At 37.2% G+C, this 24881-nt stretch overlaps 1 protein-coding gene across 2 annotated transcripts in view; it reads right to left on the bottom strand.

Moving 5' to 3' along the window:
* The window catches only part of map3k20.L (mitogen-activated protein kinase kinase kinase 20 L homeolog), a 95321-nt gene that overhangs the window by 52350 nt on the left and 18090 nt on the right, over positions 1 to 24881 (bottom strand). For both annotated transcript variants that reach the window (XM_018233970.2, NM_001280651.1), the window contains 7 exon segments: positions 20087 to 20174; positions 10009 to 10110; positions 8406 to 8471; positions 7799 to 7827; positions 7576 to 7713; positions 5222 to 5308; positions 858 to 932 (listed from right to left, as the gene is read on the bottom strand). In XM_018233970.2, coding sequence (XP_018089459.1) covers positions 858 to 932; positions 5222 to 5308; positions 7576 to 7713; positions 7799 to 7827; positions 8406 to 8471; positions 10009 to 10110; positions 20087 to 20174 — 585 coding nt within the window.

Here is a 24881-nt window from a genome sequence, read left to right as displayed (position 1 = left end):
TTATACAGGAAATAAAATTCCCTCCAGTCAGTGTTGTCAATTAAGGAGCCATCAAACTAGAGGATGCAATAAAGTTCTCAAACATTGACTTTCTTTTTTTAGGGTTATGTTATACATGTCCAACGTGGTTTAAAAACACCAAAATGTGATAGAAAACACTGTAATAAAACATACTTCATTAAGTTATGTGGCTTTATTACAGAATTACTGTAATACCACTATTTAATGTATTTTGATCAGATCCCAGTACAGGTGTGGGATCTGGTATCTGGAAACCTGTAATTCAGAAAGCTCCAAATTACAGGAAGGCTCCCATAGACTTAATTTTAATCAACTAATTCAAATTGTTAAAAATGATTTCCTTTTTTCTCTGTAATAATAAAACACTACCTTGTACTTGATCCCAACTGTAATTTTTCCTTGTAGGAGGCAGGGCAATCCGATTGGGTTTAATTCATATTTTAAAGCTTATTAGTAAACTTAAATTATGGAAATACCCCTTATCCGGTCTCAGGTCCTGAGTATTCTGGATTACAGATCCCATACCTGTATTCATTGTAAGCATTTTGGAGCAAGTTATTGCTAATACAAAAATTCATTGCTACAAATGCTTTGTTGTTATTGAACATTGCCCTTTTATAAAGTATCATGGGTAATTTAGAAATACGCTTGACTGATATACACATGTAAAAACAGCTGTAATTTGCACAGGTGTCTTTATGCTGTATTCCATGTGTCTGCATACTTCCAGGTACTCCCGTTTGTGGAGTTTTGGGCAGAAACAATCTCTGCAAAGCTCTGGGTACATATATTGTCATTATATAAAAAACAGGAAATAATTATTTAGAAAGAAATACCTTAGACTCTGCTTCCCAGCACTGGTGCATGAGCTCAGCAAAACTTCGAGGACAACTACTTGGAATGGTTAACCTCTGAAAATAGGAAATCCCCAAGAAAAACAGTTACTCTAATTTCACAGGAAGACATACAGTGCAAGAGTAGATTACTTTATTTTGCAGAATTGGGTTATTACTGACTTCTAAGAATAGTTGATAAAGTGAAACAAAATGAAGAATTGAAAGAGGAAAGACATTTTGGGACATCACATAGCATTTGTGGGGTGTCACATCAGTCAGGCCTCTTGGCTCAGTACAAGTGAATTTGTCATGAATCAGGCCCCGAGAATGAGCTCACATGCATGTACCATCACTCATGAGAACATACAGAGCTATGACAAATTATGTCATGATCTAAATTATCTAAGGATACAACCTCAAGTTTCATGCTGTGTTTTAATCCTACTTTTCAATAGCCCATGTCATTGACTACAATGAATAAAGGTACTAAGTGGTGATGTTATGTCACTATAAATAGCACTATACAATGTATCACTTCTGGAAGATAGGACATCTATCTACTCTGGCCCCACAGCCTCATAGATAGACCAGAGGATGTCCTAATATGGACTACATGATATTAATGTGTCTAATAAGTATGATATCATTACTGCATATGTCATTAAAGTCCACACTGACCCAGGACTGGGCATTTTTATTATAGTTTATTTTTCTTAGTTTGGAGCCCCATTCTCCTTCACAGATTAAAGGTCCCCTCCCTTGTAACCCCAGTTACATTTGTGATGCCTCTGCAGACTAAGGAGGTAATATAATAAGCTGCAATTTTCGCACCAGGTCCAGTAACCCACAGCAATCAATCAGCAGGCAGAATTTACTGGACACCTGATTGTTAGATACAGTATAGGTTACAAGACCTAGTGCAAACATCGTGCCTCTAATTACTGTAGGGGATCAGACAAATACTTCCCCTGTTTTTCTGTCTGTGACATCATCCAGCCCAGTTACAGGCTGGAGAGCCATCCAATTGGCTAACCGCCCCAGTGCATCCTTGGGAGAGGGGGTGTGCCTGACTTTGGAGCCAAATGTACAGGGTTTCCAACAGAGCATATAAAGGGATCCCTACTGCAGCAGCCAGAGAGATCCAGATCTGTGGAGTATGACAGTGCTGCTTGAAAGGATTTCCAGGGTGAAGGGGAAAAAAGGGCTGCGTTTTGCTCTACTTTGAGGAAGTATGTGAGCATCAGGGAGAGGCAGTTCCTATCTTCTGCCTGTGGATACTTTGGCCACTGTATGTTTTCCCAGGGTGAGGACCGGTCTTGAATGTATACCTGCCACGCGGGAGTGGGTAATTACAAAGGGAAAGGTACCTTGGGGCAGGTAGCGCTACCTGGGGACATAAGAGCTCTTGGGGAAGGGACATTGAACTGACCGGAGTGATTCTGCATTTATCCACCTGGTGTTGGACTGTGCCATTGAGAGCCTGCCACGGTTTGATAGTCCATACAGGTTTCCCAGAGTAAAAGCTATATTGTGTGATTTGCATTTACAGTTACTAAATACAGTTTTATTTTTTTTTTGTTACTAAATACAGTTTTATTTTTCCTAGTGGAAATCCCCAGAGAATTTTTGAAAGTTTTTCTTGTATGCTGAAGCTATGATATCATTTGAAATATGAGAGAAAAAATACAACCTATACACAATAATGACATTGTAAATGTATCCTACAGTTTTGTGAAATGTTTATAATACTGACAGTTTCACATGGGGGGGGGAAATCTGCCCAGATCCCAAAGTTACCAGTCAATATCAACTACTAGTCAAGTACAGACACAGTGGTCTGGGATTCATATTTCAGTTGGCTGTTTGTAATACATCTCAGTGCAGGCTCTTATACTTAGCAAGCAGTCAGGGAAATATATAGAAATCCCTTTCATAATCCACACCAGAAAGAAGCAGTGAAACAGGTGCCAAATCTCTCATACAGAACTGACATGTAAAACTAAACTAATTGTTTTGAGCGTATAATCTGGGAAGTAGGTACAAAATCTTGTAGGCCCTGGCTGCAGAAACCTCTACATCATACAATCATTATCTACAACAAATAACATTACACTTCAAACTTTAAAAAATGCAAATGGTCAATGCTGTAGTTTGAGAACATTATTTTTACTAAAAACAATGAACAATCTGTAGCGTTACATTTGATTTTAGAGGCCACAACACAGACAATCTTCCTTTTTATAAACACAAAAACTGATTTATCCTTAGAACTGTTCAGTGTAGGATACAAGAGTGTTTAAAGGGGAACTCTGGCTTCCAAACCAAAATTTGATAAAGAGGCCCGTAATATACCCATTACGGTTACCTGTTTCTTCAAAAAGTATGAATAAATGCCATTTTCTATGCTGAAATCCAGCTGTTTAACAGTTCTTCTCTTTCTGCATCATTTGAAATCCTGGCAGGGAAGGAGGGACTGAACACTGATGTTACAAATTATAACAACTTTTCCACAGTTTACAGACAGCATGAAGGAACTACATAGCCCACAATGCATTGCACTGTGATGTTCTGTTTCTTATTGAAATCACGTGTGGAGGGAATTGTGGGGTTTGGAGGACAGCTGGCTGTTGATATAAAGTAACAGCCAGCTCAGCAAAGTAGTCAGACAGATCAGCAGGAGAACAGGGGGCTAGGCTTAGGAAACTGTTCCAAACCATTAAAAATCATGAAAAGTCTCCATATTTTTTAATTGATGTATATTGCAAAGTTGCTTGAAATTTACTTTTCAAAAAACTTACTTTATGTTTTGTGGAGTTCCCCTTTAAGTGAGTTTTTTCATCATAGTTAGCACGACATTCATACAGTGCTAGGTTAATGAATTCAAACTTGACCAGGGCACTATAGTGTCCCTGTGTCCACATGGGGTTCCTCTAGCTATTCTGGTTTGCTCCCACATAATTCCCAGCAGGGAACTATGAACAACCTGTTGCATAAACTGTATTAGCACATGTGCTTCATACATGCATGGCACTGTAACTTATTCAATAAATCTTCTTTTTCCAATATATCTGCTAATACGATTTCATGCAGGGATTTAAAATTCTATATTTTAATTATAGTATCCTTGTAATACCATGGGTGATTTTCTTGCACACCACAGACAGGTCAGATATCAAGAGCACAGTACTGCAATTATCATGGAAATAAATGAAATCAACCACAGAAGTGAGTGCCATGTGAAACAGCAAATGCTTGCTGGTGGTGACAACAGGATTGGTGGTCACTGTCTTGATGGTGATCAAAAAAGTTTGCAAGAAAGTGAGTCAGGAAATTGATGTATCTGGGACTCGTCTGAAGCCTTGCTTCTCACTTCCTCAGATAAGGTCAACAGTGATAACACCATTAATTATAAGGTCCTACTTATTATAAGACATAAGTCATCTAATGTTATAGCTACAAAATAGAACAGAATTAAACACAAGGCGAATAAAAATCACAATATGATCATACTGACTAAAAACACAAATCATCGTTTTTGGAATGCTAGGAATTGAAGTTTATATTTAGCGCTGTTTCTCCAGGCAATCTGTAACTCTACAGACATACAAGATTACATGTTATAATTAAACTATATCCTTGTGCTTTGAGAAACGCTACAGTGCCACTAATTTAAGGTCACATTTTTGCTCTTAAAAAGAAATGGCTAATTACTTTGTACAAGGAAATATACAGTGTGTTTACCCCACTGAAGAATTTTTCCCAGCTGAATATGTTTGAGGTAGAACCTCACAGTTCAGGCACAGCCCTGCCAATACATGTTATGAGCATATCTTTAATGTCAAGTTGAACATACTGCGGGAGGCTAAACTGTAATTTTCTTCTTTTTTTCCCCTCTTCTTTTATTTTTTAGACTCTCATCTAAGTGACAGTAAAGTGTCTCCTGCTGAGAGAGTTAAACTAAAGTAGCTGAAGGTCTCTCACAGAATTATCAACTCCTGGCCAGTAAAAAGATGCCCAAAATCGCGGGAGATAGAGTTAAACGGATCCCCTACCTTGGATGCAATGGCTTCTTTCATCATGAAGAACAAACCCGCAGGTTACCCTATTGAGACTGAGAAACTAGTACAGTAGTTCTCCAATTTTTGATCTACAGCTTCATGATGTGAAGCCGCAACAATTAGATGTAAAGGGTCCATTCATGAGGGATAACATCACTTTGACCCTTTGTGTTAGCTCCTACTGGTAATCTTTCCATAAACGTTGAACTTACTTTCAATTTGAAGAAGATGAAAAAGTCTTTTGCAAAACCCCCAATACTGTTTTCATATCTATCAACTGTATCTGAGCATAAAAAGTAGCCTTACCTCGTTTTTTTCAACGACAAGCCAGGCTACTTGCAATCCTTCCAGACCTTTAAAGGGAACCTCCCTTGTTAACATTTCCCAGAGAACCTGGCAATTCACATGTAACATAATGGGAAAAATCATTTTTAAATAGTAAGTTTTAATAAAAATTGCAAAAATACATTCATTTACCAACTGCATATTTATACTGTATAATTTTTTAAATAGTAAAGATTATAAACCAAAAGTGGCTTGATCTAAGAAAATAGGTATGTGCATACACCATTTTAATACATTATTAACAATATATTATTATACTATTTGGCGATACAATCTTATTGCAAAATAGTGCAAATGCTAAATATTTGGTTAGTAAATGCAAGAATATCACAAAGTGACCAAGTAATTCATTTAATTCAGTATCTATTTATACAAGACATGGTTGAATATGTAAACGAGGATTCATCTGCTGACCTATCAGTTCTTTTGTAGTCTGGTATTTGGGAGACAACATTTCTTCTCAAGAGTATTCAACGGCCAGGATGAGAGTGATCTGGGTGGTCTTTTTTAGCTAGTGAATTTCATAACAACTTAACTAATTAACCAAATTTTTCATCTATTTATGGGATCTGATATTCAGTGGTCAATGGGTTTCTTTAGTAGAAAGCATAAGAAAGTTTTTAGAACTATATATGGTATTCAAATAATATACATGAAAGAGTCTTATATAAAGGCAGCTGGTCATATTTAGAAGTTAACATTCAAGCTTGACATTTGATTCTTGATCGTCATTGGGGAATATGGATATAAATCTATAAAATAGACCATTTGTAAAAGCATATTATTTCAACTTGTATTAGAAATTATGTACTTTGTCTTTTCTAGACCTCATAAAGATTGTTCTAGAGGAAGTAGAGTACCCTCTTTGGAGACTCGCAGTACTATACAACTGAACATAAATGAAAGCATCAGTCCCAAGACACCTCGCCAACCAAATATGAGCCATCAAATGAAGAACTCCTCATTCTCAGCTGGATCTCTCATGAATGTGTCTGCCAATTACATGGAACAAGACTGCTACACGGTACAACTCTTAACAAGATGTTTTCTAATTAACACTCCTGTAAAACTAGGTTGCCAACTAAATGGTGATTGCAAAAAACATGCTCTGCTCTTTAGCTTTTTCAAATGAATAAAATACTTTACCAACTAACGCTATCTCACTATCGTTTTTGTTGTGATGCCCTCGGTTTTCTTTTAAAACCTCTTATTACGAAATCCTGAAATGAGTTTTTAATTCTTAATTTATACAGGACAGGCTATGCGCCTAAGAAATAGCTTCGCAAAAATAATATTACCATAATATGAGACTTTTTATAATTATACTGGCAAAACAGAGGGACTCCCAAAACAGACAGTATTGATAAATTGCAAAGTTACATAGTTCATTTAGTTTTAAAAAAAATAGTCCATCAAGTTCATCCCCTCCAAAGGGCCCCCAGTACACACACATACCTGTAGTGATTTATCAACAAACAAAAGATGTATCAACATAATTTACAATTATAACAAACAGGGGTCTTCCAATAATTTGGGTTAAAGAATAAAAATTGGATCAGAGGGCCCTGTTTACAAGAACTTATCTATACTAGATAACTGTAGATCATGAAACTACTTTAGTATTGAATATTATGTTTCTTCAGGAATTCATCCAAGCCACTCTTATACGCATTCATAGGATCTGTCTTCTAGAACTTATCTGTCCAATTTGTGAAGAACCACCATTGCTTCAACTGAAAGTCCAGTTCGTCAAGTCTAAATGGTTTGTTCTTTTCCATGAGAAAAAACTTCATGCACTTTCTATAATTTCCTCTAACTTATTGTAAAAAGTATTCAGGTCCCCTTGCAAGCACCTTTTCTCCAGAGAAAACTGCCTTAGCTTTGATAGCCTTTCTTCATAGTTTAATTCTTCCATTTGTGTTACCAGTTTAATTGCACGTTTCTGCATTTCTTCAAGCTCACTAATATCCTTCTTAAAGACTGGAGCCAAAAACTGCACTGCATACTCAAGCCATGGCCTATTATGAGGCAAAACTCCCTCAAGATAATACCCGTTTCTATGTAAGACATTACTTTATTTGCCTTAGTAATCACTAGTAATCAAGTGACACTGCCTAGAGTTATATGGCTTGTTATCCACAAAAATCCACAAATCCTTCTAAATTAAGGACATACTACCATTTAGTTTATAAATAGCAGTTATGTTATTTTTGCCCAAGTGCAAAACCTTGCATTTATAAAAATTTAAACTTATTAGCCGATTTCCTACCCAGTTCTCCAATTAATATTGAATTAATAGAAAAAATCTCACGTACCACACCGTAAGAATATGTATCACATGTTTCAGACACAGGAAGGCTCTGAATTACTTCTGGTGCCATCCAAGGAAAGGTCCCTACAAGGGACATATGTGTTGTGTGAGAATGGAACCTTGAAGCACCAAAATCACAGATCTAAAAAACAAAATGATGGTACTGTCAATTATTATGCCTTTGGGGGCTAGTAATTGATAGCAAGGAATTATCTTCTTATACTTACTTTTAATATTCCATCCACCGTTATGACAACTAGAATTTGGGAGGCAAAAATAAAATTGTTTGTAAGCATATTATAAATATATATGCATTTAGACAAGAAAATGTACACTTTTATTACATAGAAGATATATGAGGGTGACATTCAATATAAGCGGAAACAACAGGAGAAGGAGAAACTTTTGTAACAGACATATATTTTGCTGCTACACTGCTATTTTACTGCCACTTCCAAAAAAGGTACATAAATATAAATATGATTGCAAATGGACAGAGAGAGATATATTTTTTTTAAGAAACAATGAAAAAGTATTGTGCAGCTTTCTATTATACAGATAAACTTGTGAAACCAGTGAAATGCTTGCCTAATACAGGGGTACAAAAATACTGTTAGCACACTATCATATGTATTTCGTGTGCATATAAAGTTTTCAGTGGGGCCAGTTGTGAATATTTTTGCAAGAGAGGAACTCAGGAACTGGGACTGAATGTGGGTGTTGGGGGTAACTACAGTAAAAAGTCTTCATAGAAGCCAACATGTCATGTAACCAAAGATGGTGTTTGAAACATAAATTAATTTTGACATAAGAATATAGTCTTTAAAGCATTACCATTTCGAGATTTGAGGTCTCTGTGTATTACTCGTATTGGAGCTTCCATGTGCAAATAATGCATTCCTGTTTTGGAAAATAGGAAAAAAGTTTACCAAAACTATTCTTCTAATTATAGAAATATTACAGATAATTCCATGGGCAAGATTTGTTTTGTTTAACAGAAGCCACTATTATACACTCTGTCGCTGATCTGGGGTATGTGTAAAACCAGGTCATAATACCTTGCTCAATTCTTAAGAAATAGTATTAGGACCAGTATTATAACAGGAGTGCTGGTCTATTTACTGGTGGTTTTGAATTGCTGCAATGAAGTGACCAGAGAATTATACAATGTGTAAAAAATTACCTTTCATTTCTGCCATGTTGATGTAAATGTAAGCTCCAGGGAGGTTACCATTAAACAGGACTACATTTACTATGTTTAGAGAATCTTGCTGCAAGCTGGGGTGATATTATGCAATAACGGATATTGATATTATCCCATAATATGTGATTTATGCACAAATTAATGTAAAGGAAATTCAGAATCCAGCACTTTTCCCTCTTGACAATATATGCAGTGATATAAAACAAATCTATATTGCTCACGCAACAGAACACATGGTGAGACATATCTGTTCTGCTCCTACTCTACTCATGACTGTCTACTATGTGTACTGGGTTTGTAATTCATAGCAGCTGAACTCCATTCTCCTCCCCAAACATTAATAACCATATATTTTCACTTTAATGTGAGAACTTCTACCTACCATTTTATTTTTGGGAACTAGAGTAGTAAGTGTACTTAATTGATATGCTGTGATCATTTGAGCCTGATGAGATCAGAGTAAACTGACTATATATATTTTAAATCATCACAAGAGTTTACAGTATGTTTGGGAGGAGGGTAGAATGTCAAAATATTTTCTATATGTCTCTGAATGACGCTATGATTGCTTGAATTGTCCTCACCTTTGAATATCTTTTTCAGAAACACTGGCTTCAATAAACATTCAGAGAAACCAGTTATATCTATTTTTCATGAATGAGCCACTTTGAGTGCATAGTTTATCCAGACTCCTCGCTTTTCTTTCAAATTCTGGACCAAATAACGCGCAATATATGGATTTTTATTGCACAGTTTATGTTCAAGTCATACATCAATTTATCTTTCTATTATTGAAAACTTAAAGGCATTCATAAAAAGATTTATTCTAACGTTTTCCAACCAATCAATGCTAACTTTTCAGCTACTTGCGAGTAGATATCTGTCCCTCCCATACGGCCTGGGGGGAACCTTGTTGCTATGACTGGCACTCTGCCCAACAGCTACATCGTTTTCACAGAGACTGGTAAATGGCCATGCCCCTTTTTTACTGGCTGGGAATCATGTTTCACAGGAGACTGGTGAGTGCACCAAAGTAGCACTGATATGTGGGGTCAGCATCCAATGGGGGGAGAGGCACCCCAGCCTCCTTAGATGTTCTTTATCTAACACTTGTTTAGGCTAACCTTTCCTTTATACGTTTTTAGAAGCCATAACTATTTACAGTAGTGCTGCATGAACTATACTGCAGGTACAATTCAGGTAGATTCTAGCTACAGAATGCTCATCGCTCACCTTTTGCTACATCCATTGCCCATGCCATGATATGGTCCATGTCCATGTTTTCACTTCTGGCACTATTAATATAGTCATACAGTGACCCACAGGCAGCATATTCTGCAACACAAAAAAGGGAAAACACAATGCCACTACATTATACATCAGCATAATTTTGTATCCACTGTGCCATTTTAGCCATGGAGGTGCAAACAAGAGAACACATTGCCCTGGAAGGATGGCAACATCTCTATTTTGATGCTTGAAAACTGAAGTTTGGATTGAAATGGGTTTTTCACAAAGGTACATCATCTAAGTAAAAGTAACGCATTAAGATATAAAGGCCCTTTAGGAGGTGTTAATGTAAAAAATCCTATTGGCACATATGGAACATCACCTTCTTAATCCACATTCATCCACTGCTCAGATGCATGGCCCAATCTTCCCCGTGATACTATTTCAGATACTACAATGCACAGCTTTGCACTGTTCAATACCTAATTGCTGTATCCTGGTCTTGTTCCAGATCTGTTCATTGCTTTGGGAAGCAGAGTGCCAACCCCAGAGATGCAAAAATAAACATGATTCAGAATGATTTAATTCAGAATTAAAAAGCAACACTTATTCAATTAGTAAAGAATATATGGCTCTTCTCCTGTTGTATGTGACAGATAGAATCTCTCGGTATCACAAGCTATTTAAAGCTTGAGCTGTTACTAGCTAAATAATATTATATAATGTCATATAATTACAGCGTTTCATAATTAAAACTAATTGTCAAAATATATCGTCTAAAAATATATGTATATATGTTCTTTGGTACAGATGAGCTCTGTAGCTTTATTTTCCATTAAGGACAGAAAAAGCTGTCATGTAAAGCCTGGAGCTGGAGTACAAGTATTAGATCACTTATGCAGAAACCCGTTCTCCAGAAAGTTCTGTATTATGGAAAGGTCATCTCCCAAGTCCATTTTAAGCATCTCATCCTAATTTTTCAAAATTTCTTTTTTTTCCCTCTGTAATAATAAAACAGTACCTTGTACTTGATGGTAACTGTATGAATCCAAATTGGTGGCAAAACAATCCTATTGAGTTTATTTAATGTTTACATTTTAAACATTTATCTAATGCTTACATTATGTTTTAGATGGGGTTATTTGAAAGTTGGAAAGAGTCAGAAGATGGAGGCAAATAGTTAGAAAAGTTGCTTAGAACTGACCATTCCATAACATACTAAAACTTAACTTAACTTAAATGTGAATCACCCCTTATATCGCTTGTTACACAGTGCTTTCCTTTTCCACTTTTGTTCATGCCCCTAAACTAAAAATCAGTTTTCTATTTTTAACCCTTTCTATGTGAGCTTCTGTTTGATCTGTGTGTGTACTGGCAACAGCAGTACAATGATAATAAAGAGAAGCCTTCACAGAAATGGTTAAATCTATACACATAAAATCTACATTATTAGCATGTATTTATAAAAAGCAACGTATTCCCCTGTGTTGTGCAATAAATGGGTGTACAAATTAAACACACAAAAAACACTAGTAACCAATTCAAGAGGTAAAGAGGAGTATGGTACTCTTATACTAGGAAACTTGCCTTATGATATGACAGGGTAAAAATTATTAATAGAGGCATAGCAAGACAACCTGCTGTTGTCACATATTTCCAGATTACTCTTTGGGAAAGGGATTTAACTTTTTAATCAGATGTTAATTCAAAGGAAGAAGCCATTCACACGGCTTACATACCCCCTCTACATTTGTATATCCACATCGTATCATTTGATTAAGCATTTATAATCCAGCCCTTATTATCAGGACAAATAAACGTTCTAATAAACATGGAAGTTGTAAATACAGGAATAGTATTAATGAGAAGAAAGTATTTCTAGGAAGACTTGTCACAGTTTCAGTGTTAGTGGTGTAATGTTTAAGAGAGGAGGGTCCCTTCCTTTAACTGTGTAACTGTGTAAATACAGAGCTCTGAGCAAGTGGCTGTGTTTCCCTTAGCCCCCACCCCATAGATCAGGAATTCAGAAATAAAGACTCAGCCAACTGTTTCAAGAAGGAATGAGGGTATGTAGACTGATATTCTGATCTTTGAACCCTGAACAAAAATGAAATGTGATACTTGTTGCAGTTGTTGTAGATTTGCCTCACAGATCTAGACACCAGAGATTATACATGGCTAATTCAGATACAATATACACAGCAGATACATCAATTACACTGCAATAATAACTCAAAATAGGCAATGAACATTTACATTTTTTTTTTCTTCATAATTCCTCATTGTCCTTCCATGAAGAAAAGGGCACAGTGACTTTATTAAAGCAGTGATCCTCTATCCTGGGTTTTTAATGACTGCAAATGTATTCAAATATTGTGATCAAAATGGCCCATGTATCATTGCCTTCAAGTTCTCGAATAGTTGAGAGGACAAAAAATGTAGGCTGCAATCATTTCAGTTTTATTTGAACAAACCATCTTTTGAGCATGGTGGGGAGATCCAAGATTTTAAACACATATTTCATGGGTTCCCAGACTTCAACAATGTCAGGTCTAACTTTACTAAAGTCTGCCACCTGAAGTGTTAAAGGAGAAGGAAAATTAAAATCACTAGGGGTGCAAAATGTTAGGCACTCACAGAGGTTATAATCCCTTACTTGATACCGCAGGCCAGTGCTCCTGTTAACAGAAAAATGCACCAGTCTGTACTTCTGTACAAACACTATTGAGTGATCTTCTCCCATTTCTTCTTTCCTCTGTTGCTGAAGGCCAGCAAATGCTCAGGAGAGTGAGAGTTGGCTTTTTCTTAAAACCCAGCTTTTCACTCCGTCAAGCAAAGACATTTTCTTGGATTAACATGGATATTTATCCTACTATTGGTTGGTCTATGCCCTGTTTGAAAAAATACTTTGCCCATCCACCATATCTGCCAGTGGGCTTTGTACAGTAAATGATCGAGCCCATTTCTCAAATCAACATTTTCAAAATCTGAATGGGAAATAATGAAAAGGGGATTTAATGGAGCTGTTTGTGGATAATGATGGGCTGCTGTGATCTACTTATCAACATCTCAAGATCTTCTGCTTGGCACCCTGTGTTATATACATAATTGAGTTCTCTAAGATCAACAGGAAAGGTCTATAAAGAGGCACATCTAGACTTACAAATATTCTTGCCTATGACCTGGTTTAGGTTGTATTTTAATATATCTGAATTTAAATAGACTTTAAAATTTAAACAAGAAAGAATATCTTATTAAACTTAATAAACACGAATATCATTTAAAAAAACTTTTTCTATATATGGGAAGTTTGCATCCAAACAACTAATCTTTTGTTTGATATTGCCATTATGTTTGTCTAATGAAAATTTTAGATGTAAAAAGATTGGCAAAAGATGTTGCAGAATGTTCCTTTAGCATTGGCTGTCAAACCTTTTCAGTTCAATCCTCCCTTGGGCAGCCACTGTTTGGTCAAAACCCACCTTATCTCATAACAATCTAGAAAATCTAATCTAGAAAATAAGTGTTTATCCCAAATGTCACCCTAACTTACCTCCTCCCTGGGTTTTTAGCAATTCTACTAACATCTAATAACCCTTTACACTCCTCCAGACTCTCCCACGTGGGGTCAGCCCCACAGTTTGGAAACCACTGCCCAATAGTATTTCTACTATGCAAGATCATAGGCAAGGACCTTGCATAGTGTCTTGCTTATGATGTAAGGTTCTTGCTTATGATCTCATGCTAAGAGATGTTACACTACTTGGTTTCTACTATGCAACGTTAATACCTACAATCTAATGGAAAGGGATACTATTTGCTCTGCACTGTACAAGTTCCTAATTATGCAGACCAAAAGATTTATGTTGGTGAATTCTACATTAGACAAAAAAACCTGTAGAAATAGCTTGCAAGAAAGTCTTTAAAAAATATGGTGTCAACAGATAAACAAGACTTGGGTCTACCTAAACTGTGACTTATCTATTTCAATATTGCATTTCAAATCAATATGAAAGGATAAAGGTCACTATTAATAGCTGTGAGCAAGTGGAAGAAGAATTTCATTCTAGGAAACAAACAGTACATGTTTGCTATCGAAATAAATGATTTGCCTTAACAGCACTTGGTGTCTCAAATGTATCAGCTTGCCATAAAAGGGATAAGTGCATCACATTACTGGTCACTATTTCATTCTTGTCCTTTGTGCTCAATGTAAACTAATGTCAACCATGGCATTTGGATAAGGAATTGATGAACAAATCACTTAATATGTTTGGGTTCTTTCAATTCAGTTTTCCAGTATCCATTAGTTAAAAGGATATTATTGTCATAACCTCTACAATTTTAATCAGATAAATGTATAGGGTTTTGACACTTCTAAAGGGGGTGTAAAGCTAATACGTATGGGACCTGTTATCCAGAATGCTCTGGACCTGGAGCTTTCTGGATAACGGATCTTTCCGTAATTTGGATCTTCATACCTACTAGAAAATCATGAACACATTAAATAAACCCAATAGGCTGGTTCTACTTCTAATAAGGATTAATTATATCTTCGTTTGGACCAAGTACAAGGTACTGTTTTATTATTACAGAATAAAAGGAAATCATTTTTTAAAATTTGGATTATTTGGATAAAATGGAGCCTATTGGAGACAGCCTTTCCGTAATTTGGATCTTTCAGGATAACAGGTTTCTGGATAACTCATCCCATACCTACATTACAGTACATTCATTAACAACAGTTTCTAAGTTTTTTCTTAATGTAATTGCTATTATAGCTGTATCTGTCGGTATTTTCTACCCACTGCTGGTTCTGGCTACCTGTATCATTGATACAAAGCTACAAACAGAGGAGTTCTCCTTCAGTCAAGACTCATTTCTATTTCCCATTGGAGGAATAATATCCCTCCTGTAGAATAACTCCAGGTCCTGCTTGTAGGATGGGCTTATTATTACAGATACAAAGATTTCTCTAGGTCAGGTAATCCAAAAAGCAGACATTTCCTTTTGAACAGCAATACAAGTTTACTTACTAGACTTACTAGAACTGGAGGCAACATTTCACTTACAATAACACTGCCCTAGCAGACCAATAATTCATGCGAATATGTAGATTGTTACGGTTAAAATAATATTTATAGGAAGATGTGGGAGTGAGAATAACTATTTACAGTGTTCTCTCACTGGGCCAGTTGAACATGCACGCAGCTCAAAGGGAACTTTGCTGTTTTAAACGTTATTGTTCTTTGCAAACTGGCAGCTACCAAACAGCTTGGAAAATACACAAAGAGGAAACAAATCCCTGCTCTTACTAAGTAAATATTTAGGTCCAAACAATAGCTACTCTAACTGATGTATTGTAGGTTTCCACTTTCTGTTTCTGGCTCACAAAAGAACTGAACCAAAACATTAACAGTTTCTGTACTCATTTGAATCTATGACTTTGATCTGATGTTACATGTTCAAAAGGAAACCTAACCAAAACAAATGTTTTTGGTAGCAAAGATCCTGGCAAAAAATGAGTGCACTTAATGAAAAAATGAGTGCAATTTGCTGTTTTGTTACCCACAATGCAATATTCCTTCCCAGAAATCCAGCATCAGTGCACCCACTGCGATCAGGTGCAAAATGCTAGCCAGATACCAAAGGAGTTGTAACTATAAGCAAATAGGCACACCTTGTGCCTGCAAGGGACATGGGCCCACATTCACACGTCCTTTAACTGAATCAGTCCCGAGTGTTCTGGATATCAGGTCCCATACCTATACTGGGTTTTCTTGCAAAAAAAGTGTGCACTTAAGTCGTTGCCTGGCACCAGTATACATGGGCACAAATGGGTTGTGCATGGCTATCACAATCTCATAAGAAAATTATTTTATCTGAAGAAAAAAACCTTTAGAACTATCTAAAATAGTATTTAGTTTAAGCAAAAATTGGAAACAATATAATGAAAGGTGCAAAGGTGAAAAACATCTGACGGGCTGCTACAGGTTGTTAGGCCTGAACAAATGTTGTACTTTCATTACATTATCCTAAATACATATTAAACATGCACTTGCTCCTATAAAAAAACCATGCACTTGCAAACAGATGTCCTGTAAAATGCTCTCTATACATCTATACATTGTCCTCCAACAGACACAAGACCTAAACACCTCCAGTGTCTCGCAATATGTCTTCCCATTTGGTGTTGATTGGCCTGCATGCATAGGGCTATTACAGATAAGTGCAAGTAGGCACAAATGGGTTGTGTATTTTGTGCCCATTTCCATGTGTAGCAATGGTAAATGAGCTCAAGTGTTACAGCACTGTTAAGTCTTTAGTCTGTCTGTGTTTTTGTAAGGACCGAAACATAAATAACAGTAGAACACAGCTTAGGTGAAGGGTCTCCTGTACAAAATATATAACTCCTTTGTGCAGATGGAGTGCAATGCACTGCAATAAACTGTCACTTGCTCCCATTAAATGGAAATAATCAAGTAAACTAAAAGGGAGATTTCTGCCCAGGATTATTATACTTCCACATCTACAATAAACAACAAGGTATTCAGTAATTAATACTGATGCCTGTTGCATCACTGTACAACAATATAGTATACCTGCAATGGCACAATTCGTTCATTTGCCTATTTAGCCTTTTGCTTTGTGATATAAACTTGTTTCCGTATGTGGATAAACTCTGAAAAAAGCCATCGTTAACTCTGCAAGGATAGTGCTTTAATAAGACTTGGATGATATGGACATGACCCAGCTCTAGTTGCAGAGAGAGGTGCCACTGATATGTTTGTCAGCAACAAGATGTTACAGTCCAGAAATAGAGCAGGGGAGGAGATTTTCTAAGCTCTCATTAATCAGTGGCTGTGCTCAGCATCATGCTCAGATGTTTCTCTCCAAAACATAATAAATACACACAGTGCTGTCCACTTTCTTTACTGATATGAATTGTACATGCACAGCTATGTGATGTCACTAGCCTATTCTCAATAGACCACATCATTTTTGGAGGTGGCTATTGAGCAACCTGTGCAGTCACACACTCCTGGTGGTCCTCACAGTTACAAAAACTACTGCACATTAGAATCAAATATATATATACTGCATAGGCATACACTCAACAGGGAAGGGAGTAATACACAAGGTGAGGGAGTGGGCAAGATCGAATTAAGTGGGTGAGAAATGTGGTACTCTATGTGGTGTTGCATTTAGTAGTTAAGCAGAGTGAGGGTAGGCTTCTCGAAAAAGAAGTGTGTTTTAAGAGATTTCTTGAAAGCAGAAAGGTTGGGAAAAAGTCGGACAGACCGTGGGAGAGAGTTCCAGAGGAGGGGTGCAGCCCTTGCAAAGTCTTGAATGCGAGCATGTGAGGAGGTAATGAGAGAGGAGTTGAGTAGCAGGTCAGTAGAGGAGTGTAGTAAGCGGTTGAGTATATAGAGATGAGTTCAGAGATGTAGGGTGGGGCAGAGTTATGAAGTGCTTTGAAAGTCAGTGTCATTAATTTGAATTTGATTCTGAAAGGTAACGGAAGCCAGTGCAGGGATTGACAGAATGGCGAGGCAGAGGAGGAGCGGTTGCTGAGGTGTATGAGCCTCGCAGCAGTGTTCATTATGGACTGGAGAGGTGACAGTCTCTGGAGGGGAAGGCCAATTAAAAGAGAGTTACAGTAGTCTAGACGTGATATGATGAGAGAGTGAATAAGAATTTTGGCAGCATCTTGTGTGATAAATGATCGTATTTTGGATATGTTCCTTAGGTGGAAGTGACATGATTTAATAAGTGACTGGATATGAGGAGTGAATGACAGGGCAGAATCTAGGATAACCCCAAGGCACCGGGCTTGGGGAGAGGAGGTGATAGTGGAATTACTTCCCGGGATGTTACTGGTGTTAGTTGGAGGGAAGAGAACCATTTCAGTTTTAGAGAGGTTTAATTTAAGGTAGCGTTGCAACATCCAGGTAGAGATAGCGGACAGGCAGGAGGAGACGCGAGTTAGGAGTTCTGGGTTGAGAGATCAAGTAGTATTAGTAGTGAGAAATGATTGTTGGCTTTAGCGGTTAAAAGGTCATTAGTTAGTCGAGTCAGGGCAGTTTCCGTGGAGTGTTGTGGCTTAAAACCAGATTGTAGGGGGTCCAGCAGGTTATTGTCAGAGAGGAATGAGGTTAGTCGGTTGTAGACTAGGCGCTCAAGTAGTTTAGAGATGAAAGGTAGCAGAGAGATAGGTCGGAGGTTGTCAAGATTGGAGGGATCAAGAGAGGGTTTTTTCAGAATGGAGGTGACAAGAGCATGTTTTAGTTGAGAAGGAAACTGTCCAGTTGAGAGTGAAAGATTAAATAGGTGAGTTAAGACTTTGATTAGACAAGGATTGGTATTGCGGAGAAGTTTTGAGGGAATTGGATCAAGCGGGCAGGTGGTAAGGTGAGAAGAGGCCAACAGTTTTGAGACTTCCTCATCAGTGAAAGGGGTGAAGGAGCACAGGAGAGACTGGGGAGTGTGGAGGGAGGGCGATGGAAGTCTAGGGGGGTTGAGTAGTGTAATTTCCCTTCTGATAGTGTCAATTTTGTTTTTGAAGTGCTCAGCAATATTTTGAGCAGAGACAGATGTGCATGGAGGGGGTGGAGAAGGGAAAAGGAGAGTGTTAAAGGTGGAGAAAAGTTGTGCTGGTTTTTTAGAAAGGGAGTTAATGAGTGAAGTAAAGTATGTTTGTTTGGCTTGGAAGAGCCTGGTGTTATAGGAGCGCAGGGCAGATCTGTAGCTCCAAAAGTCTGATTCTGAACGGGATTTGCGCCAGCACGTGAGTGTCTTTGGAGCGCTTTTGTATGAGCAGTATGCCAAGGTTGAAGTGGTTTGGGTCTAGCACGTATAGTTTTTATAGGAGCAAGCTCATTAAGGGCAGTGGTGAGAGTACTATAGTAGACAGAGGTAGCCACATTAGGACAAGAGATGGCTGAGATATTGGAGTGAAGAGAGTCAAAGGAAGAAGAAAGATGTGACACGTCTACAGCTTGCAAGTCACGGTAAGTACGTGTTTGGGGTATATATATATATATATATAGTCAAATACAACAATCCCTGTTTTGTTTAAAGGGTAAGGCATTTTTTAGTAGCAGTATGCACAAAATGTCGCTGTCTTAAATATATTGATAATGGGTTGAGTGCAGAGGACTCTTGTATTTGACTATATGTATTTTGTGGTCACAGCCTCATTGCACCCCCCCGCCTAATGGTTTTAAAAAATAGTGGTGAGCACAACTTTCCCTTGTTTGTTATAGTTTATACAGGAGCAGTGACCAGCTCCATGTTGTAGCTCCCACCCTTCCCAGCTATAGTCAGGTGATCCCACTGGTGTCTAATAAAAGGGCAGCCAAGTATGGAGGTTTACTTTGAAAGCAACAAGTTAAGTTGCAGGTAAAACCAAGTCCCTTTGTAAAATGTATAATGAAGCAATAGAATTCTTAATGAATCAGATGAAATTGAGCATAGGACTGGCCAGATATGGGATGACTTTGACGTAGTTGGCCAGCTTAAATATATTGCAATATATGGACAAACAATCCCTGTTTTGTTTAAAGGGTAAGGCATTTTTTAGTAGCAGTATGCACAAAATGTCGCTGTCTTAAATATATTGATAATGGGTTGAGTGCAGAGGACTCTTGTATTTGACTATATGTATTTTGTGGTCACAGCCTCATTGCACCCCCGCCTAATGGTTTTAAAAAATAGTGGTGAGCACAACTTTCCCTTGTTTGTTATAGTATATATATATATTAATTCTTCAAGCTGCAATAAAAAGGTTTGATGATTTGTTGCCAATCATTGTCACAAGAAAATATTTTTTACTATGAGAAAAACAAACCAACTACATGAGCATTCCTCCAAATGAATATGTAGTTGGGCCGCCTGATCAATGAAACATCTATTCAAGACTATTCAAGCTTATTGTTTCTGTATAACCTCGTACAGCCAGACCCCCAAACAAACCCTCGACAGTGGTACATGCAGTCACACAGAGATCCCAATCCCAGCCTTGAAAATGTTAGCTGATCACATCCATCACTCTCACAGTTATACCGTACTGCAGCCTTACCTGTAACAATACAATAATTTGGAGGTTCAAGTACAGCTCCATAAAACTGGATAATATTTCTGTGACTGAGCATGCTCAGTATTTCTGCCTGTTAAAAAAAAATGAAGACGTGATTACATTTATACATATAATAATAAAAAAAAAAACTGATAAGGATGGTTGTCATTGAAGAATCATTAAGCATTGTAATTAGGCATGGAACTCCTGGAAGGGAAGGTATTTAACTCCTTTAGATAACAGCCTGCTTGTTTTTAGATTTCTTTTCATTACCCAAGTCAAGATGTTACCAAGCCTAAAAATTGCCTACTATCTTGGTTATCTAGAGATCACACGGGTTAGGCAAAGTGAGCTGTTCTATATGGGCTCATTCAGGCATTGACTGGACAAGGACACATGGCAGTGGAAGTAGCTAAGAGCTGATGGTTGTACATGAGTCCCCCAAGTGATCCAATTATAGGCTTTAGGAGTAGGGAGCATTTGGATCAACTAAATTTGTCCCATCACTGTGGGATCTGCTCATTTAGCAACCTGTGTGTGGCCTGCTTAAATGACAGAAACAAGAATGGTACATTCTAAAGATAATCTCATTGACTGCAGCTTTTATTCATTACCGGTATATATTTTACTTTCCAAATGTAACTACTCTGTATATATGTATAACATGCCTGTCATTATTCATTTGTTGCCATTGTCTTACATGCTATTGAATGCCAATGACAACTGAAATGCCTTGCTTTTTAAAGTGGTTCACAGATTCAAATAAAGAGTTGTTTCAACATCAAGCATTATTTATATAATGAACAATACAATGCAAGATAGAGTCATTATCTTCTAGACTAAACACAGCACTGCTAACCATGAATTGGACAGGCTGTACAAATAATGCAGCAGTTTTTAACTAGTAATATACAATGGGGTCTCAAAACATTACGTTATATACATTTGTTCTACAATTCTGAGCCTCACCTATCCTGAATGCTGAAGTCTAATATTATATACTTCTTTATGACAAGTCATTCACTCATTATTAGCATTTATATTGTAAACAGCCTGCAGTTGTGGCTCGACCAAGGACTCCGGGAGTTGCAACTCTCAATAACTAGGTGCCGGTGTGTTCTATCATAGTAACATCACGGAGGGCAGAAAGGGCAAGTGAGGGAATAATTTAATATGCGAGTGCAGAGCTGGTACACATTAGCCACTCTGTGTGTGCGCCTTCTATAGAAATATGAATGAAACCCCAGGTGTTAGCTGCTTGCAGGCACACTTCTGAAGTGCAGGGAATCCTGGGGTGGATGAGCCATTCTCTGACCTCTCTTGTACTGCCGTTTATGTAGTCAGAAAACCCATTTCGTTTGATTGCGGACAAAACAGCAAAGTTACTTTTCTGATTTATGTCAGATCTTTCCCTTTGGCTTTGATGTTACAGAAGAGGGAACAGAATGAAGCTGCTTCTCACAACTACTTTGACATTTTGGGTTTTTTTTCTAACTTATGTTCTTCAAAGACCAATTTTGTGACTGTTATCATTTGCTCTTTCAGGAGAAGTAACAGGGAGAAAAACCTATTTATCATGATGTTACTAAAACCCAAAAAGCGAAACACAATTGGGAAAAGTGTCCTGGGTAACTTAAAGGCCAAACATCTGATGATTATCTTTTTGTGGCTGTTTAATTTACTGACTCAATTATTAGTGCAAGAGAAAGAAGTATTTAAATGCCTCTTAACACATTAAACCTGCACATATTTTTGTATCAGAGAGAGAGAGTGTGAAAACGTAATTTTATTAACTACTAAAACAAGGGGGGAAAGTTTGGACTTTGGGGAGCAAAGCAGTTTTTAAGTGGTTACAGAACATAGAACAGAAGCCATAGACAGTTTATTAGATCAACAAGATGCTCTCCAGTCAGAAAACAATCAGAAACAAATCACAGTTGCAAATGTAAAGGGGAAGGATCGTCCATTAGGAAATTGCTTCCAGGTCATTATATCTGCAATTTCAGATGGAGATATTTATTTAATAAATGAAGCTAAAAAATGGCAACATCAGTGAATGGAAACATCACAATTCCACTTTTGTCCTTCAATTCCACTTTTAGTGTGTGAATAGTATGGTGTGACTGCTCCATGGACAGCTTAGGGTGGTGGCACACGGGGAAATTAGTCGCCAAATGTTAAATCTTCAAAACTGCAGGAGAATAATCTCCCCAGAATGCCTTCCCACCGGGGTTTCACATTCTTGCTGGTGGGAAGGCATTTCGGGGAGATTAGTCGCCCACAGTAGCAAAGATTTATTGTTTAGCGACTAATCTCCCTGTTTGGCACCACCTTTAGAGGTCGACAGTGTAAATGTATATGAGCTACTATTATCCAGAATGCTTGGGGTTTACAGATAAGGTACCTTTCTGTAATTTGCATCTCCATACCTTAAGTCTGCAAAAAAAAAATCTATACAATAACGGAATTGTTCAGTATAAAAATAAAAACTGGTTAAATAGATAGGCTGTGCAAAATAAAAAAAATGTTTTCAATAGAGTTAGTTAGCCAAAAATGTAATGTATAAAGGCTGGAGTTAATGGATGTCTAACAAAACAGAACAAAATCTCTTGGTTTCCACTGATTGGTTACCAGGCAGTAACCAATCAGTTCCTTGAGGGAGGGGCACATGGGTCATAACTGTTTGCTTCTGAATCTGAGCTGTATGCTGAGGATCAATTGCAAATCTACAATTGGTTCACTGTGGCACCTTGTTTTTCTTCTGTTTGCAAAATTCCAGATAAGGGATCCCATACACGTAGTGACAGTGCTACTAGTAGGAATGCCACAAGAAGGAGGACAAAACTAGTGCAAATTTTGCACTAGGGCCCACAGGAATCTAGTTCCATTATCCATCTATCACTCTTGCTGCACCCATTACTCTGTTATCTATCAATCTAAAGGACACCGGCATTTTGCTTTTTATACCCATTTAAAGAGATGGAAGAAGAGACCTGCAGACCTAATGCTAAAGAGAAATCACTGCTTTAGAAGGCCAAGCGTTCTCTTCAGCCATAAACATGATGAATCCACACTCAATGACAGCAGAAGTAATGGAATCTGTGTAAGTGAAGCCCCTTCCTTTATCCATATTAGGAGAGAGAGGGATTGCTCGGGGGCTTTCCTATCACCGATTCTGGATAATATTTATATTTTATGGCATCATAACTTTTTTACTGCTTGCAGAATTCCACTGCAAGTGTCTTTGGGAACATCTCAAGAGATAAGAGCTGGAACTGGGCCTGCCTAGGGCTAGAGAATTACAGTGTAACATGGTGATGGGGAGTTTGCTGGAGTGCAAGTTAGCACAGGAAAGAAACCCACATTCATACGTTAATTTTTAATATAAAAAAATTGTTCTACCAAGATATTATATCATTATAATTATACAAACATATTATGCGCACTCTTCTTTTACAAGTTTAATACTACTATGAATTGTCTAAAAGTCTAAAGACTAAAAGTGTATATTATTAAAATAAATACTGTCTTACTGGAAAATCACTGTGAAACAAAATAAGTTATAACACACACACACACACACACATACATACATATAGACTGTAGAATTGCAGCTTCACTACAGCTCACGCCCATTTTATGGTCACACCCCATAATGACGATGTCTATTTTACAAAATGTGGCATGTTATAAAACTTTGAACACATTTCTGGCAATTTTAGTGCAATATTTTATGTTTTAACAGTTTTGCTAATGAAAGTGAATTGCCCTTTAAGTCAATAGTTACAATTGTACCTTTGCTTATCTTAATTTGTTACAAAAGTATCCAAGTGCAGCTGCTGAGTGTCCTGGGTTCTCTGCCAAAAATCCTCTTATTTTAAGAGTTTCAGTTTCAGAAACTTTGTATATTTTTCTGGCATTGGTTCAGGAGATCAAAGAGAAAGTCGGGACATTTCAGTAAGAAACCCGGGACTGCGAGCTGAGCTGTCAAAATTGGTACTGTCCTGCAGAAATGGGACAGTTGGGAGGTATGCCTTTGCCTGGTCTGCAGACTGGGCCTGCATGATTTATATGATTCTTCTCATCTTAGATTGAGACCCTGACTTAACATTCTGTCTTAGTGTTCACTGATCAAACATTTATATTGTAACTGCCTTATTTTGCATAATACAGCATGAGCAGTCTACAATCTCTGGCACGTAATTCTGCATTGTTAGTGCATTGATCTGTGTTAAAAAAAAACTAGTTCTTCAAGTTCTGCTGTCTAATGAAGTTGTTTGCTGACTCATTCATCTTACCCTTATTAGTGCCAGTCTGTGCACATGCCAAGAAAAAAAGTAGCCATACAAATAATAGGAATGTTAATTTTCCATGTAATGTGAAAGATAATCAAGTTTGAACAGATAGAGGAAGAAGTCATAAAGAAAAGGAGGAGGTGTAGAAACCACATATTGCACAAGCAACTGGAAGTCATTTGTCTACAAACCAGGATACAAGGAATATATATATATATATATATATATATATATATATATATATAAGAAATGGTAAGAATATATATATATATATATATATATATATATATATATATTCTTACCATTTCTTATCCATATAGTACTGATAATATAAAATACTGTACAAAGTTAATCATGAATAAGTCCTTAACTCACCTATCTAATTTCCTAAGGCACAGGCACAAATGATACAGGCAATATCATGAGCAACCGGTTACATAGTTCCAACACATTTGCACAGCTCTACATAGATTCATATCAATCGTATATGGCACCACACTCAC

The sequence above is a fragment of the Xenopus laevis genome, chromosome 9_10L (assembly GCF_017654675.1).
Source record: "Xenopus laevis strain J_2021 chromosome 9_10L, Xenopus_laevis_v10.1, whole genome shotgun sequence".
Lineage (NCBI taxonomy): Eukaryota > Metazoa > Chordata > Amphibia > Anura > Pipidae > Xenopus > Xenopus laevis.
Note: the sequence above shows the minus strand (reverse complement) of the source record. Positions and strands in the feature narration are given on the sequence as shown.